The following is a 17,858-nucleotide window of genomic DNA, read 5'->3' as shown; positions in this document are numbered from 1 at the left end:
CTTGGCTGATGCTCCTGAACCCCTTGGGCTGCACTTGAGCAGGGCAAACCGCAGCGAGCCGCAGGCGTAGCTCCCTGCCAGGCATGGAGGGGGGCAGAGCCCGGCTCCCCACGCCATCCTGGGAACGGAGTGGATCGTGCCGATTTGTGGTGTTTGTTGAATTTTGCCGGAATAAAGCAGCCCCGGGAAATCCCCGTCTTTCCCTGCTGGTGGGACCTTCAGGACAGGCCCTCAGCACGTTGCATGAACCGTGTGTGCTGTGGAGACTCGCCCCGCTCACGTCACGGTGAGCTGCGGGTGAAGGCTTTGTACTCCTTGTACCTCTCAGCACATTATTTTTACTCCTGTTTTCTGCGTGCTGGATAGTTTGGGCTGCATTTGTTCCTCTTAAATGCACGTGATACGCAATACGCTGTGCAGTCTGCTCAAAGGTAGCGCTGCCGGTCGCTCCGTAGGTGCACACTGTTGCTTTGTGCAAGTCCTTGGGATGTACTTAACTAGGGAAATGGTTTTCCTCCCATATGCAGCAGCAGTGGCGATACCCAAGTGGAGTTCATCGCGGTTTTAAGGAGGTTGGCGTGCAAGAAGTCCAGCAGGTGATTGATTTGGCAGACGCGGTTGCAGGTTTTCCCTGGTTGAAGCCTGATGGGTTTCTGTGCGAAGCAGAGAGGGCGTGGAGTCCTCCCTCTCTGGAAGGGTCGGTGCCCAGCTGGTGATCCAGAGCCGTCCCGCAGTCACACCGAGAGGACGACGGTTTGGGAACGGGCTCTTCCACCCTGAGTGATGGCAGCGCGGCGGGGCCCTACGCTGCTCCAGCCTTCCTGTAACGCGCTGGCCGCTCCGAAGGTTTCCTCATCGCGGGTCGGGGAACGGACTGAAACAACAGTTTTGTAACCTTGGCCAGAAACCAGATAATCAGCGGGCATCCAGAACTGTAGCAATATCAAGAGGCAGCAGCGTATAGATAATTGAGGGAAGGGCTTGTGGGAAAAACTGCTCCCGGAGAAACCGCACAGGCTGAGTGGTTGCTCGTGGTTGCAGGGTACTGTCAGGGCTCGCTTTTATTTCAGACTTCGTGTATCCTGAGAACAGTCCCAGCTGGAGTATTCCGAATCACAGGGGAGTTGGGCAGAAATTTCCAAATAGAATGCTGTTAAAGAGTAAAACTTAGTGTAACAGAAAAACTCAGAGTTGTCATAATTTGAGACCATTGCCCGGTCTTCTGATGCTGGGGCGGGAAATGACACTCGTAGGTGACGTGTAGGGGTTGTGGTTTAAGCTTAACCCGTTAGCAGGGGTGGTTTCGTGTCGCCAGTCATTGCTGGAGAACCGTTGAGGAGTTGGACTTTCATGGTGCTTGGCGAGGCCTTGAGCATCATCTTGACCGCGGTCCCTGAAGTCGTGAGTGCACGTCCATGTCCCCAAACTGCTGGGCAGGCTGAGCTACTCCCTTGTATTATTTTCTGCAGGTCCTAACAAACACCAGGAAGGGGCATCCCTTTCACAAATGGTTGAAATACTAATAGCTGCTTTAATTCATGTTACTCAGTCTGTTTGGCTGGCATGTATTTGAGAAAGCAAGCAAGCCTTGCCTGAGCCCCATGCAAATATATCCAGATGTGAGTAGTTAACAGGCGTATCAGGAGGCCAGGATCCACTGTGGGTTAAGGCGAAATAAATATTTGAGAAAGGCGGAAGAAAGGATGGCTGTTGTGGGGAGCAGGTGCTGATTTTGAGAACAGGAGAGGAGAAGCCATGCAAAGAAGTGAAGAAAGATGTTTCATTTGTAAGAACTTGTGATAAGGAGCGACATCCCCCTTCAAAAGCCAGGAACGAAAAGATAGCAAGTTCCCCAGGGGAAAGGAAGATGATGTCGAGTTGAAGGTGAGGACATGATAGAGCTGGGAAACTGGGGTAAGCCCAGATGTGACATCAGGCAGGCGTGCTTTCCAACCGGCCGCGTGCAGAGCAGGGAAACGCTCTCTCAATTTCTCTTCTTTTGGGTAATGGCTGTAAGAATTAGCACCTCGTGCTGCACTATCTTATTAATAGCTAATCTTTGTGATTACCCATTGTAAGGCTGCTGACTGAAACGCACCTGTGTTTGCACTGCCGGCTCGCCGGCCTCCTGCTGCTCTGGGCTTATGTACCGACGGTGGAAAAGGATGGACTTTACTCTTCTGGAGCCGAGCTGGAGCACAAAGAACAATTGTTCCTTGTTCCCCAAAGCACACGTCCTGCCAGCGCTCGCGAGCAATTTTAGGTACTGATCATGAGTTGTGCAGGCCTAGCAGGTAAAGGAAAAGCGGGTGAAGAGCAGGTCTTTGATGCTGGGAACCTCTCGGTAAAACAGCACCGAACAGGATGCACACGGGCAGTGCTGGGTCGAAGGTGTGACGGTGGCTTTTTTTGAACGGGCAGCCTGTCAGCGACGTGCACCGTGATTTTAGGGCGGACTCAGCAGGTGCCACCCTACTGCACGGCTCAGAGTCGGTCTTTGCTGGGGTGACAAACATCTCGGTGAAGGTATCAGCAGGGTGGTGGAGGAGGGTGCAGTTCAGCGTGTTGAAAGACCTCAACTTCTGTTTTTCTCCCCACACTTTCCAGGGCTAGGGGTGAGGGATCAGATTTTGGATGTGATCTATGTGAGTTGTTATTTTAAAGCAATTTTCAAAAATTTGAGGACACCTGTTTTTCTGGGACAGAGTCCTCAAAAGGAGCCCCGGGTTTCAAAATCTTCATGTTTCAGTGGGGCTTGTTCATATTCCAACCTTTTCAGACCAAACAAATGTGTTGGATTTGTGCAAATAACGTCTGCGCCTCTAATTGCCATCCTCGCATTGGAGTTTTTTGTAACGGGTAAGAGCCTCCAGCCAGCTTTCTTCTTATTGTCTGGCATTTAAAGAAGTCTGCACAATCTTTTTTACTCCGAGCTGGCAGGGTATGGGCAGGCTCCAATGCACAGATCTTGGGCATGAGCTAATTTGTTGTGGTTTCAGATAGAGATGGCAGGAGCCCGGCTGGTCTGCTCGCAGCGGGGTGAGAGGGGCTGTGCGAGGAGGCTGCGGGAGGGCACGGCTGGAGGGACGGGACGGGCAGGCTGTGGTGCAGGCAGAGCCAGGGAGGGCTCTCATTCCGCCTTGGATACACATCCGAAAGCATTTAGGGACTTTCAGTGGTGGTTGCATTTTCTCTTACTTGTCACAGGTACGGATGTGGCTCGCTGGGCCCGTGAAGGGCAGGAGGGGTGGGGATGCGAGGTTTAGGCGCGTTTGTTAACGAGGCATCTCCTCTCCTGGCAGGCATGGTGGAGGCGTTGGCGGCGGCTGGCGAGCGGGCTCCGGCCGTGGACATCTCTGCCTGTCCCAGTTTGCCCATCGCCTTTGCCGGGAGCCCGGCCCAGGCTGATGGGTGCAACTGGTCGCATTCTGCCTCCCAGCCGGCGCAACGGAGCCGAGCACAGCGCCAGCAATTCTCTCCTCCTCCTCCCGCAGCTCAGAGGGACAGATGACCCCCCCCCTTTCCCTTCCCTTCCCATCCCTTTTGGAACCATTGCCTTTTGAGGTCCTCCACAGAAATGTTTGGTCTCAGTGTGTGGCTTTGGCTTGGCATGCCCCGGGTGCAATAAAAACCATTTTCAACTAGTTCCTCGCCCCAGCAAGGGGAGAGGAGGGGGTTGTGTGTGTGCTTGGCCAGGGCTGGCTCTGCGGAGCCCTGCTGATCCCCACCGGCCTCTCCCGGCACGGCGCCAGCCCCGCTCCCGGTCCTGTTTCTCCACCCAAAGGGAGGATGTTTGGGGGGTGCGTGGGGGCCCTGACCCCCCCAGCCCCTGCCGCGGGGGGAGGCAGCGGCCAGGAGGGCCCCCCAGCCCAGGCAGGGTGAGCAGGCTGGGCGCCGTGTCCGCTTTTCCAGCTTTCTCCCCGCCGTGTGCGCCATCCTCGGGGAGCTGGGACCGCCGTGGCCTTCCCGGTACCGGCACCTGGCCGGAGCCACCCATCCCAAACCAGCGGGAGCTGCCGCGTCCCGGGGCGGGTTCCCACCTCTCTTTCCCAGGGCAGAGGCGTGGGACCCACACCTCGCCGGCTGCGGAGGGTGCTGCCGGCCGGGCCGAGGGGCTGGAGGGCCGGGGAAGGCGGCGTGCGCAGCCGGGGCTGGCTGCCGGCCAGAGGTAAACAGCTCCTTTGTTTTCCCGGCGAAGTACGAGGGATTATATTCCGTTGAGCTCACTCGGTCTCCCACTTCTTATTGTGCGGCGGACATGTAATCATCTAGTTCAAGGAGCTTAGTTAATTGTTTGCAAAATAGGAAGGGTGATGATTGTCTCCTGGTAGGGAGGTGAGGTTGAGAGGGGGTGTCGTGGAAAGGGGGCGGCTTGTCCAGCTCCCAGATTAGGAGGGCTTGAAGCCAAACTGTAATTCTGCAGCCCGAGATTGGCGACTTTGAAATGCTCGGCCGCCGCTCCCACGAGCTCTTCCAAACCGGGAATTTGTGCCTCCCTTCTGACTCGTATTAAACGTGCTTAAAAATGAAACGAAGACTGCGAGCGTTGTTGGTAATTGTTGTGCAAATGTAATACTCCCTCCAAGCTGTTAAACAGGCCAGTGCTCTGTTTACATGGAGAGGCAGCCAGCTTTCCAAGTGTAATGAGTCAGCTAGATGAACAGAAGGGGTGCAGAATTAATCTGGCATCCGTCTGGCCTTTTCTCAGTTAAACAGGTTTTCGAAGCTCCACGTGAATAGGTACCTACCCCGGTTACAAACAGCCACAAAGACACGGGGAGTGGGCAGAATTTTTTCGAGAAGAAATTGACAGCGTGCAGGCCATGAACCCGTTTTAGCGAGGCACTGGAAACGACGCGTTTTTAATTTTTGGCTGTTCAAGGTCAGGAGCAGAGCGTGCCCTGGTCCCTGTGCTCATGACTGGCATAAGTGAAGCTGCTAGTTTTTAATACCCTTTGCAAAAAGTACAAATAAATCTCCACTGCCTGGCACGTCATCTGAATTTCCACTTCTTAGATTTGCAGTGAATAGCGAAGTGAATCTGTTCAGGTGGCCGACTCTGTGTCCTCCGCGCTGACCCGGGGCTCCTGCTGGCTCCTGCCTCTTCCCAGGCACATTGCTCCGGCACTTGCTCCTTTCTCCTTTATCTGCACCTCAATGAGCACCAGTAGGTGAAACCAAGGGGGGGGGGGGAATCCTTAAATTTACAAATTGGTTAACGATGGCTGACAGAGTGAGGTTCTTGAGGCTGTAAATGGCTGAAGCTGCTTCTAGAAGAAGGAATTGCAGCGCCTGGGACCCCGGCAGTGCGCTACATGGAGGGGACTCCTCGGGCTCCGGCACGGTGCCTTCGGTGGAGCATCCCCCTCCAGCGCCAGCAGAGCCACGCTGCTGTGAAACGTGACGTCTCGTTAGCCGGTGAAACCCCGGCTGGCTCGGTGGCAGCACCGGGGCCACGGCCGCTCGCTCTTGGCTTCGGGTTTTGCGAGCTCCAGCCTCTCTCTGCTGGCGCTGAGCGTGCCCGGGGAGGGCTGAGCTGCCTTTTTAAGGCGCTGTTTTCAGTCAGGCCGTGTGGTGCTTGAACTTTGGCTCTTGTGCTGGGCTGCAGGCTCTTCAAATGATGAAGAGCAGGAATTTGAAGACGCAGATTTCTGCAGTCGTTCCCTCGCTCTAACAGATTTTCCATTTTAGGGACACGCTGGGTTGGTATACTGCCTTTCCTGCAATTCCCCTCCTTGTTTTTGCTTCCCATCTGCAGCGATGAGGAGGGCTGATCAGCCTGCTCCTGTCTTTGCCAGTTCAGATCCCTCCCTGCTCTCTCATCCAAACGGAAAGGGCTGGGGGTCCCAAATCACAGCATGGCAGCTTGTCCCAGCATCGAGGAGGGGGACACAAAGAGGCCTCAGCCCCCAAAGCCTTCGTTCCTAAACACGGGTAACCATCTTCCCATAGCCCAGGCGAAGGAGCTAGGGCAGAGGATTAGCCGCCTCGGAAAGTGCAGTCTGCTGCTGAAAATGCCAGCGCCGGGATGTCTTAGCACTGTCTGTGCCCAGTGCTTTGGTCTGGGAATTTGTGCTGCCGCAGGGCTGGGCTGGGGCCTCTGGATCGCTTTTGAAAATAAAAAAAAAAAAACCAACCCACAAACCGACCCAAAGGGCCCCAAAGCCTCTGAAGCGTAAATGAAACATTTCAATTATGAAGGGATTTCCAGGGAACTTCTAAAACAGGAGGTTGATGAAAGCGCCGCGCTGGTGTTCCTCCAGCCTTTAACCCGCTGTCCTGTCCCGGTGCTGGGGCTCAGCACCCAGCGAGATGGTGCTGGGCTCTCCTGGTGCCGCCCGGGACGCGGTTCAAGGTCCACGCTGCTTCGTCCTTGGGCCCCGAGCAGGCAGGAGGGTTTGGCTCCACTCCTTTCCTCTGTTTTCTTTCTCTCTCCCCGCCCACAGAATTCCCATCTTGTGATGGAGCGCTGCATGACTTTGTTCCTGGACAATTTCCTGCAATTGTAGCTCTGCAGAAACCCGGCCGCTATTATAAGAAGTTAATGGGTGCAATGTGTGGTGTTGTCAGGTGGCAATTAGCTGGGGAAAGAGTTTTCAAATGGTGCCTGTTTATGCCGTTTCAGCGTAAGTATGATGAGTCCTTTGCCGTAGGGATTGATGTGGGGCACTTCTCGGAGATATACTGTTGCATGGATGCTTTTTAGCCTCTGGTCTCGGGAGAGGAGATATTTTTGTTCACCTAAAAAGGCCTCGCCTGCCTTGGCTTCAGCCGGTATTTCTGATCCCTGTCGCAGCTCATGCCTCGCTGTGTTTCAGATGCCAGTTGTCTTTTCAGCCCTGTAACCAGGCAACACATGGCAGGAGCAGGGAGCGCTTTGTTATTCTCCAAATTGTCTTACCTAGGCCGAGGCGCGGTGGCAGCGCCGGGGCCGGCGTGAGGAGCCCGTGGCAAACTGCTCCGGGAACGCTGCGAGCCCTTTGGCGGCTCGTAACGGTGACACGTTCAAAAAAAGTGCGTTTTGTGAGTAGGTTTTGTAATTTGGTGATGTGCGTGGTGGTCCTGCGAGCGTCTGGGAGTTCGGCAGGGCTGCCCCTGCCCCAGACACGTACCCAGGGCAGGGGGTGTCTGTCCCCACGTCCCTGCGCTCCGGACGGAGCTGTAGCTGCAAGAAGCTTTTTGTAGGCTGGGAGTGATGCTGTACGTGGAGCACGGGAGGGATACTGCTCTCTGTTTGGGCACGATCCGTTTTAGGCTATCCCTTCCACACGAAACGAGTCGTGTTTGCGGCTGCAGGTCCCAGCTTGCCTCTCGCTGGGAAGGTGGCAGAAGCCAGCAGCGGTTTTGCCCGCTCTGATCTGCCGCGTGCGGCGTTGGGAGGTGCTCTGCCATCCTGGTGTGGCCGTTGAAGAGTTTGGTGGGGGTTTATCCCCACGGGAAGTGTCTTGCCTGTTTTCCCCCAGTGGGAAGATCCTGTTGAGATGTCTAACTTCTCTTTTCTTCTCTCTAAACAGACGGTTGATGATGAGGCGATGGCAGCATAAATGAAGATCAAGTAAGGAAGGCAGAACGATGCCCAAGGGTGGGTGTTCTAAAACACCACAGTCAGAAGATTTCTCTCTCAGCAACGACATGGTGGAGAAACAAACGGGGAAAAAGGTAGCGTGTTTGGTTCACTTGCCTTCCTTTAGGGATGCTGGCCCTTGTGCCTGATGTCTTCAAGCCGTGGCGGTATTTCACGGGGCAGGAGGTTGCCGTGGGCTGTTATCACCGGAATCAAATCTGTGTATTGACACTCTGCCAGCTGGTGGGGTCCACTTTGTCTCAGTTCCCACTGCCTGGGAAGTGCTGTGGCCTCGTAGACCCATCTCGGTCGAGCAGTGAGGGGGTGATTTGGAAGATTCTCTTCTGCAAGTATTGTGCATTTTTAAGGGTTTCTACACTAAGCCGCGGAAGGACCAAGTAATGCAGTGATTGCGCAAGTGCGTGCTGTGCGAGGGAGGAGTTTCTCCTCCTCCTCCTCCTCCTCCTCTGGCTGTAAATGCCGCGTCTGTGTCAGACTCAGCTGCTCTTGCTTCACCCAGAAGTCTGGGCTCTGAGTGTGGCCTGACCAGGACTCAGCATGTGAGCTGCTCAGCTGCAGTTACTGCTGCTGGGGTTTTATTTGAAGCGTTTAGGTTTTGACTGGGCTTGAGGTGAGGTTCCTGAGATGAAATCTGAGTTTAAGGATGAGTAAATGTGTACTACTTTTCATTCCCAGATTCTCGTTTTGCTCCAGACTTCAGCTCTGCCTCCTCTCATTCAGCTTTTTTTTCATCCCTCTCAGAATCAGTAGTTGCCAGTAAATAGTTGGTGCAGAAAGGTGTGTACAAATGTTACCTTTAAATAAAAATTAAAACCTACGCCTACTGTATTCTGCTAAGGATCCGCTTTCCTTTCATCTCCTTGCTCCACTTTCTCAGCATTCCCCCGGGAGTTTCTGCCAGGCCCTGGGAGCTGAAGCTGAGCTTTGCCATGTCACGTCTCTTGCTCTGTCACTCCCTCTGCAACCCCACCCGCTTTGATGATTGTAACTCTTCTTACGATTGAGGTCACATTACTGACAAAATGAGGAAAATGACAAGTGACCCGGGGCAGAAATTTGGTTATGGAGTGCACTGGTAGCATGTGCCCTGTTCCCCTTTCTGTGTCGCTGTGCGTGCACAGGTCCTGTGCAGGAGCGGTGCCCCTGCACGGGCGCTTTGCCGGAGCACGGGGGGCAAAAACTGGGAGCAGGGGTGTTGGAGGTGAAACAGCTGCCCTGCTGCATCAGGAAGATGCCAGCATTTCCCCTGGCAAATGAGCCTGAGCCTGGCAGCGCAGGATATGTAAATACGGGGTTTTGTCTGTGCTGTGTAAGAAGCTTAATGTTGGCGCAGGTGCTTCGGGAGGGAGAGGATCAGTTATAATACGAATCAGCTCCCATTTTATTTCATCCACTGGCGGCAGCTTAAAGGCTGCATGTTATTTACAGAGCAGGTTTGTTGAGCGGCGCGAGGGATGCCGGGAACTGGAGTTATCTCCCGCTGGCTAAATAACTAAGACACAAATAATTTTATGCTCCCCCATTCAAAGGCGTCAGCGCAGACCTGCGGAGTGTGGTATCGAGTAAGGACGGGGTAGAGCCTTTCTGCTCACTTCATTCTGGTTTTCTCAACAGAGAAGAAACTTGCAGGCTCTTGTTCTCCGGGACCGGAGCTGAGGTCTGGCCTAAGCGGCCAAAGGACACGGTGCAGCAAATCGCCCTGTTTCTAGTTAACTCTGGAGCGTGAGCTGGAGCAGTGACTCAGGGTAAAAGCACTCGGTCATTAGACCTCCTCCTTCCAGACCCTGCTGTACCTGCCCGTCAAGCAAGCTGCTGCTTTTAATTTATCTTGCCTTTGTCAACACTTTCAAAGGCCCGAGCCCTCCACTTGGCACAGGCTTGCTGGCGGAGGCTCGCTCGGGAAGGCAGAGAGCAGCAGCAGAGCCCGAGCCGTGCCGCACGGGGCGACCCGAGCCCACCGGCACCGCCTGCCGCGGTGCCGGGGCGAGCGCAGGGAAGCAATAGCTGTGTTGCCACTTCGGGTTTTTTTTTTTTTTTTTCCTCTTTTTTCCTCCTCTCGACGTGACCTTAACATCGACAGTTGCTTTAGCATTAAGCAGGCTTGGCGTGCCTGGGCTCTGAAGCTCTAGCACTGGAGGCGAGGATCGGCGCGGGACGCTCGGCGGTCCTGGTGCGTTGCGGTGGGCTCAGCGCCGCAGGAAACGCCTGAGCTCTGCGCTTGGGCACGTTGCAGCCGGGCTCGCTGGGAGGCTGCCCCTTTCCACAGAGTGCTTTGTGGAAGAGAAAGTGAGCTGCTGCCTTTCACTTGTGGAGCTCATTAGAAGAGGGAACTCCTCCTAGCTTCCCACTCCCTGCCCTTCCACGGGAGAGACCTATTAACCAGTGAGATGTCGCTTGTGCCGGCGCAGCCGCGAGAGCCAGAGGGTTTAAAGACCGTGTCTCTGTTGCCCTCCGTGGCCGACAGTGTGAGATGCCTCATCTGCTTTGCTGCTGTTGAGCGAGGAGCTGTTTTTCCTGGGGTTAGCAGAGGCAGCGGGGCGGCCGGTCGGGCCCTGCCAGCCTTATATGGCTGCACACAGCCTGCCCGGGGCGGGCGCTCAGCGGCCCCACGGCCTCCTGGTTGAGCTCAGTCTGAAGGGTTTTATAAAAATATGCATGCCATATATGAATAATTCTCCTTTCTGGTGTAGATCCACAGAGCCCCGTACCAGAAGCAGATTACTCACGACTTAGGCTGAGCTGAGCGCCACAGCAAGACTTATATCAGTTGTCGAAACCATTTCCTGATGTGCCTGGGACCCTTGCTGCGTGGTTACACCGTGCGCTCAGCGGCTGCAGCAGAGGATTTGTCTCTTTATGGGGAAATGCTCCCACTTGCATAGTCTAAATTGCGTTTTGTCTGCAGTGGTTGAACTGAAGGCCAAGCAGAATGGTGCTTGACCCCCGGTTAAAGCAGGTTAAAAGAAACGTTTGCTTTTTCTCCTCCCTCTCCTGCCGATTTCAGAAAAGGGAACACAGTCCTAATTTTTTGATTATTCTTTAAGCCTGTTGGACTGTGTGTTGGGGCTTTCCTGCGCCGGGCTGTGTGTCCAGAGCAGGGCCAGGGCAGAACCGCTGGGTGACTCAGATCCCCAAGAGCCGGCGTTCCAGTGAGGATGAGTCCCCCACTGTCGTTGCGTTTCTTACAAACCTCAGTGCCTGCGGCACGCAGGAATGGGGCTTCGGTTCCGCTTGTCTCCATACTTCAAGTGTTTTATTGCAGCGTTGATAGTGACACCAATTCAGACTTTTTGAAACCTGGTGTGCACGCGCGTGTGTTGTACTCTGGTTTTGGAAAGGCTACAAGGGACCCGGAATTAGGGAATACTGGGGTTTGGTTTTCACCACATCCAGTGTGCTGTCTGGGTAAAATTGCGTCCGTCCCTTTTTGTAATGCAAGGTGAGAACCCGTCTCCTGCCCCTTCTCTCCCCCCGCCTCGCCGGCAGAGACCTGTTCAGGAAACGACACGCTGCTGTCTGTATTAGTGCAGGGAAACTCCCGCTCTCGCAGCATTTGCTTTTTGTGGCGTGGGTTGTTTTGCCCACAGCAGGAGTTTGGCGTGCCAGCTCGGCGTGGGGCATCGCCCAGGGGCACGGACGTTGGAGCCCTCGGTCCTTCTGGGCTTTTTCTCCCAAGCTACCAGTGCTGGTTTTGTTCCTCGCTGCTTACTTTTTACTAGCATTGCAACCTGAAATGCTTTCGACTCGTTTTGGAGAACAAAGGGCTTCGGGGATTTCCATCGCTGGTAACGCAAGTTCTTTGCATAAGCGGCTGGGACGTGAGTCAGGTTTTGTCGGTGTTGGAGCGCGGGCACAGCTCTGGCACAGCTCTCGGCGGGCAGAGGCAGCGGCTCAGGGTTTGTGTGTGGGCATGGAGAGCACAGCCCTGCTGCGTGCTGCTCGGACGGACAGCGGGGAGGAGGAGGCTGCAGATGCACGGCCCAGCCTGTAAAGCAAGCTGGAGACTCGCTCAGCTTCTCCGCTGGAAATACACGTTCCTTTGCGTGGGTTTAAGTGGCTCTACCTTGCAGAATTCTGCATCGAAAAGGCCGACGTGATCGGTTCTGCTCTGAGAACTGATGTTTGGACAGTAAGCTGGCCTGGCTGGAGATCTGCGTGAGGGTAAAAAGTGGCTTTTATTTGTGTAAGTCGCAAATGACCAGGGCGGGCTGGTATCAGGGACCCCTCCTGCTGGTTAGAGATCTTTGTGGTAGAGGGTGAAGCCCCTCCAGTCCGTACGCTGCCTGCGTGGCTGATAGCGACGCAGCATCTCGCGTCGGGCGGCTGCTGGGGGTCAGTTCCTGACCAGGTTGTTCTCCAAACCGCGACGGCTGATACCAGCTTGTGACGCATCTTTGGACTGTAGCGAGTGTAACCCAAGGTGGGTTCGGTTGTTCATACAGTAAATCTTACTAAAAACATAACGTGACAGTAGGGGATTTTTCCTGAAGTCACGGCCTGCCGTCTCTCCCCTTTGCCAAAGCAGCTTTTATCAACACCTACAAAGGGGAACTTGTTTCTGTTGCTGAGCTCTCAACAGTACCCGTGTTGCCCAAACTCCCTCTCTCACTGTCAGCAAGAGCTGTCCCGGCCTCTGAGAGCCCCAAGTTTTATGCACAGATGTTCATACAAGTTTCTCTGCAATGTCAATTAAGTGGGATTTGTTCCTTTTGTGAAACATGATTCAGATGAGCCTGAGCTTACTTTAAACATGAGAAGACCGAAAAATGAAAACAGCTTTTACTTGAGAAAAGGACGACATTCTTCATTACAAAATTGGAAATAATTAGGAAAGTAAAGCTTCAAATAAGAAAATGGAAACACACGTTACTTTTAGGAATATGACTCTTCGAGCTGCCTTAATTTCTCGGCGGTGGTTTCACCGCCGGCTGCTGCAGGCATCCTCAGCAGGTCACTGCTTTCCAAGGGAGAGCAAAGTTTGGATCTTCCTTGCTCCAGTTTGTATAAAAGGTGATCGTTGTGCTACTCAAATTAATCTTCAAAGCAGTGCCGGGACCGCCGCCACTTCCTGCGTGCCTTGGTGTTTAATTTTGCTGAATTTACAGGATTAGCCGCTCTGAGCGTTAGGGCGAATGCAAACGAAGCGTTGCCCGAGCGTGCCCGGCGCTGGGATCCACACAGCCATTTCCATTTCCATGCTGGGCTCACCGTCTTCTCTGGGAAGGCTTTTTGCCTAATTCCTCTACTCTGTCTCTCCTCCAACCCGGAGCTTGTAACAACATTGCAATAACTTTCTAGAATAAGTTGTGTTTTCACCTGTCCTGCACTTTTTTTTGTATTCCTGAGCGTGCGGAGACCCCGCATAGCATTAATACAGCAGACGCCTGGCCTGGCTCACAGGCACTGCAGCCCCCCTGTGCCTGCAGGTTCAGTCTTTCACACCACAGCAGCCAAGTCCAAAGATTAAGAGAATTTTAGAGAAGCCGTGTTTTAAACAAGCTGTCACCGGTCGTCCTTTGCTTTTAAGTGGGGTGCAAGAGCAGCGGCGCCGCCGGCTGATGCCCGGAGCTGGGTTGCCTGTGGTGCTGGGTGCTTTTCGGGCAGCCGAGGGCAATACACGATGGGTTTGCTCCAGCTGAAATCTATTTGAAGGTAACAAACAATGAAAAAAAAAAAAAAAAAAATTGCATTTTTTACGTTGAGCACAACTGACCTCTTGTTGGAGCTCTCAACGTGAAACTGGTGTGTGGAAGTGCTGCCAGAAGGTGATAATTAATTCACTCTCTAAGACTCAGTTTGGGAGTTTTAGAAAGCAGGCATGCTTTATTACAGCGCCGGACACGCAGGGGAGAGCTCCTCCTCGTGTGTGTGTGTGTGAAAACAAAATCAACAAGCATTTCTACTACCCTAATCATACATATTCATTGCATTTGTATCTTATTTTTAGCCTATTCATAACTTTTCTGGGAACTCATTAGCATATGTTAATGTCTCTTGTGCGTGTCTGTCGGAGCCTTCAGGTGGTCGTCGGGGGTCTTCAGATGAAGGCTCGCAGTCTTCATCACTGTGTTTGCCAGTTGACCCTTAACTGCTACGCACTCAGCCCTGTGGTCACGTAGATCTTGTCCTTCCAGGCTGGCCTGCTCTGGTTTTGTTGCTGATTTGCAGCTTCTTTATGTTCCTTTCCACCTGCTACTACGAGGCTGAACCGTCTCGAGTAAGATTATTTATGAGTTCCTTATCCTACAGTTACTCTATTCCTCAAAAGATCAGTATTTGTTCTGCAGCACAATGGTTAAAACAGCTTAAATTGATCTTAATAATTCTATTCCGCAAATACCTATTTTCTAATAATCTTAGTTCACAGGTATCAGAGGAAATGCTGGGAGCGTAGGGAATCCCACCACGAGGAGTGGGGGGCTCAGCTTGCTCGGGGGGTCTGGGCGAGGAAATCGCAGTGCGGACGGCGAGCGGTGCAGGGAATGTTCCTTTTCGAAGCGTCTGCTGTGACTGATCTACCTCGGAGCCTTCTAGAAGTGTCTCTCTTCCCGGGGACTGCCACCACTCGGTGCTGGCCAACCTGAGCCGCAGGCGTGGGGCGCGAGAGGTGCAAATGCACTTTGGGAGCGGGGAGGGGGTGCCGGCTTTCACCTGTGTGGAGCATGGGCCGCAGAACAAGAGAGATGCTCTCCTCTGGTTTTATGCTCTTAACCCCAGGCCTTGACTTTTAAGGGTAAAAACTGTTGGGCTGGCTGTTGTCTTGAAGTGCAGTTGGAGTTTCTGAGGGGGACGCTGGGGCCACGTCTCCGCAGTCGTGGGAAGACGGTGCTTCACCCCGCGTCGGCACGGCCTCGCAGGCGCGCGGCGCTGGCGCAGGGTCAGTGGGGTTTGAGCCTAGCTTTGCTCTTTGAGCTTGTGTTCAGCTGGGGAGGGGGAGGACAGACCAACGTCCCTGCAACGGGGAGCGGTCCTGGGGAGGGGGGGGGGGTGATCAGCCGTCCCTGGCACTACTTACACCTCTGAGCTGGTCAGAACAGCAGCTGGCAACAGAACTGGCATCGTTTGTTATTGCATGCTATTTTCGTTCACGTCAGAAAACAAGAAGACGAAAGCATTTCAATCCGGAGTGTTTAATCCAGAAATGCTGGAGGTTTTTATTTTGGCTGCTGTGACTTTGTCCCGTCGCTCCGCTGACACTCCTGTGCCCAGGAAGGGCTCTGGGCGGCTGCTCTGGAGCAGGGCTGCCCTTCCTCGGGCTCCGAATGTGCCTTGGCTCCCTCCAACCACGAGAGCCACCCCCAGCTAGGTTTGTTTAGCTTGCTTTACCAAAAAAGGGATTCCCCAGCCCGGGTTATTTAGTCCTCGCTGAATCACAGGCGAGAGGGGCCGAGTGCGGGGCGTGCAGCCGGCGGGCTGTGGCGCTGCCCGTCGCGGAGGGGACCTGCAAGCACAGCCCCTTGGTCCCAGTAAACGGTTTCTCTCGAAGCCGCGGGTGAGGTCTGGTTGCCAGACAGAAACTCGGGAAGAGGAAGGAGCAGTGTACACAGTGACGCCGCCGTCTTGTGACTGCTGGCACAGGGGCCACCTGCCAGGGTGCTGAGTCTGATGCAGACAGCATGACTGGGCTTCTCTAAACAAGGGAATTTCTGTTAGATTTGCTTGTCTGAGTTTCCAGCGGTGGCCTTGCATGATTTAATGGATTTGAGATTCTTTTATTTAATCTAACTTTATATCTAAATTGCGGGGTCTGGGTTTTGCTAGGTTATTGAAATCAGATCTGTCACAAAGCTGCTCGTTCTGGCCGTGTTTTTAGAGCAGCGGCACAGTGTTCAAACCAGAAGCTCTTGCTTAAAATAATACTGTGTCTGAAATACAAAAAACACAAGTGCACGACTTCAGTCTGTATATACTCTCAGCATACTGAACTCCTAAAGTTTGAGTTATGTACCAGCCCTTGCTGTTCACTTGAAAAGTCCTGCCTGTCTCAGTACTTGGTAACTTTGTCTTGCTCGGGATGTTTCTTCAAAATTTCTTCCTGCTGCTCATACCGAGCAGTCCCCAGCATCACCTGCTTCACCCCACTGCACATTAAAATCCAAACCCACCCGAATAAATGAGACTGGTACAAAGCAGGCGTAGGTCTGCCTCTCAGAGAAAGCAGTGAATGCCCAGCCAGCAGCTGCATCGCCTTCCGTGCTTCTCTGCTGTGTTGGTAGGGTTGTTCTCACGGTAGCTTCTCCTTAAAACTCCAGTAGAAACCTGGACGGGAGAGGGGCAGCTCAAATGTTCCACCACCGGGAACGCCTCGGCTGGTGTTTGCACCCAGCAGGGACTTGATGAGCCCCAAAACACAGATCCGGGGCTGCAGGAGCTGCTGTTTCGGTGCTGGCTGTTGCTGCTGCCGGGTGTTTCGGCGGAGGCCGTTGCGGGAGCGCCGGCAGAGCGGGGAGCAGATGGAGCTGCTCGCTCTCGCTGCCCGTGGAGACGGGCAAGAGCTACACGGGCCTGCCTGGTACAGACCATCACGCTGCCTGTACACTGCAAACCTTTTCAGTGCGTTTGGCTGCGGTGCCGATCCTGTAAACGGTCAGTAACCTTAGCAGACTTACCGGCTGCCAGAATATTCTCCAGAAAAACACGTTCTCACATAAGAGTAACGCCGTATGCTTGTGCTAGAAATACCACAGGCCCCAAGGAGAAGCCCCCGGCTCCCCACATTGAACCAAGAGCTTTAGTGCTGGGGGGGTTTTTTTGGGTCCCCCCCAGGCGTGCTGTGTGCTCTCCCCTACGTCCTGCTTCTGCTCGGGATCGGGAAACCTTTCCCCAGCGATGAGGGCGGTTGTGTTCAGAAATCCTTGGGTTCTTCCCCCACCCCAGCCTGCCTTCCCCCTGCGCATCCCCAGCCGCGCGCAAGGCGTTGGCTCCGGTTTGGGGGTAAATGGGTTGCAGGTTTGGCACCACGCACCAGCCTTGGTCGGCCTTGCTCCTCCTCTCTGGTGGGGTTTTAGCTTTCTAGCTTGGTGGAGGCTGCTTTCTGCAAGACACTAAATGCTGATACTGGAAGCCCACGGTGGAAAGGAGAGGACAAGTGCTGCGTGAAGCTGGTGCAGGATTTGGGGGGAGTTAGGTGAGTGCAGTCCGGGGAATGTCTTGTTAATCTGGTCTCTTCTCTTTCCAGGATAAAGATAAAGTTTCTCTAACCAAGACTCCAAAGTTGGACCGGAGCGATGGCGGCAAAGAGGTGAAAGAGCGTGCGACCAAACGGAAGTTGCCTTTCACTGTTGGAACAAATGGAGATCAAAAAGACTCGGATACAGGTACAGAAATGACATATTCCACCCTCCAAACGTGAGTGTTGGGGCTGGCGGGGAGCGCACGGGATCCCGTGTACAGGCAATCCATACTGAAGCGTTGGATCAGATTTCCTGCCGTTTTCAATTGAAGGAAGAGGCACGTGGACAAGAGGATAACTGCTGCGGTGTGCACGCACACGTCTGGAGCTTGGTGGATTAAGGCCCTCACGTTTTCAGTAATATATTTAACGTGCCCAAGAGATGGCTCTGTGAGGAGGCACCCCTTCCTTTGGCTGGCGGTCTGCTCTCCTCTGTTTCTAACTAGTCCAGTTCATGAACTGCAGTTTAGACAAGCCGAGAAGCACTGTTGGGCCTGCTAGTGAGAACTTGGGGGAAAAAAAAAAAAAAAGAGAATAAAGCTGAGTACTCGTTAAAAGAAAAAAAAAAAAAACAAGCATTAAAAAAATGAGCTTGCAGGCATCTGCTTAAAGTAAACCTGAGATATATATGTGTATGTCTGTGTAAATACTTACGTATACCTCTCTAGCCATGTTTTGTTGTTGTGGGGTTTAAACTTTTAGCACTTCGCTGTCGTGGAGCTGAGAAGTCCTTGCCACCTGGTGTGTGTGTGTGCACAGGCGTTGTCAAACACGTGGGAAACCGGAGGCCGTGCTGATGGGCTGGAGGTGTGACTGGGGGGGATGTGGCCGCCTGGGCCCGTTTGGGGGTTCAGGATGGCTCTGCGGGGCAGGTGCGGGTGGCCCTCAGCACCGTAAGGACAGGGAGGTGACCTGTTTGCCCCTGTTCTGGGGACTGCCAAGGTTGCTTCGGTGGTTGCGGCGCGACCGAGCGACGCGTCCTCAGTACGCGCCGGGTTCCTGGGAAGCGTTGGTGCTGCTGTGGGTGTTTCAGCCTGGCTGTGTCGTGGCCGAGCAGGTCACATCTCGTGGCAGAAGAGTGGCTGGTACACGGGGCTCTTG

At 53.8% G+C, this 17,858-nt stretch overlaps 1 protein-coding gene across 2 annotated transcripts in view; it reads left to right on the top strand.

Annotated features, from left to right (window-relative positions):
• ANKRD11 (ankyrin repeat domain 11) overlaps positions 1-17,858 on the top strand; it is a 157,745-nt gene that overhangs the window by 111,105 nt on the left and 28,782 nt on the right. For both annotated transcript variants that reach the window (XM_042797622.1, XM_042797623.1), the window contains 2 exons: positions 7,515-7,659; positions 16,764-16,902. In XM_042797622.1, the coding sequence (XP_042653556.1) occupies positions 7,573-7,659; positions 16,764-16,902 (226 nt within the window). In that variant the 5' untranslated portion in view covers positions 7,515-7,572. The remainder of the gene's footprint in view (positions 1-7,514; positions 7,660-16,763; positions 16,903-17,858) is intronic.

The sequence above is a fragment of the Tyto alba genome, unplaced genomic scaffold (assembly GCF_018691265.1).
Source record: "Tyto alba isolate M040663 unplaced genomic scaffold, T.alba_DEE_v4.0 Super-Scaffold_26, whole genome shotgun sequence".
In the NCBI taxonomy this organism is placed as follows: domain Eukaryota; kingdom Metazoa; phylum Chordata; class Aves; order Strigiformes; family Tytonidae; genus Tyto; species Tyto alba.
Note: the sequence above shows the minus strand (reverse complement) of the source record. Positions and strands in the feature narration are given on the sequence as shown.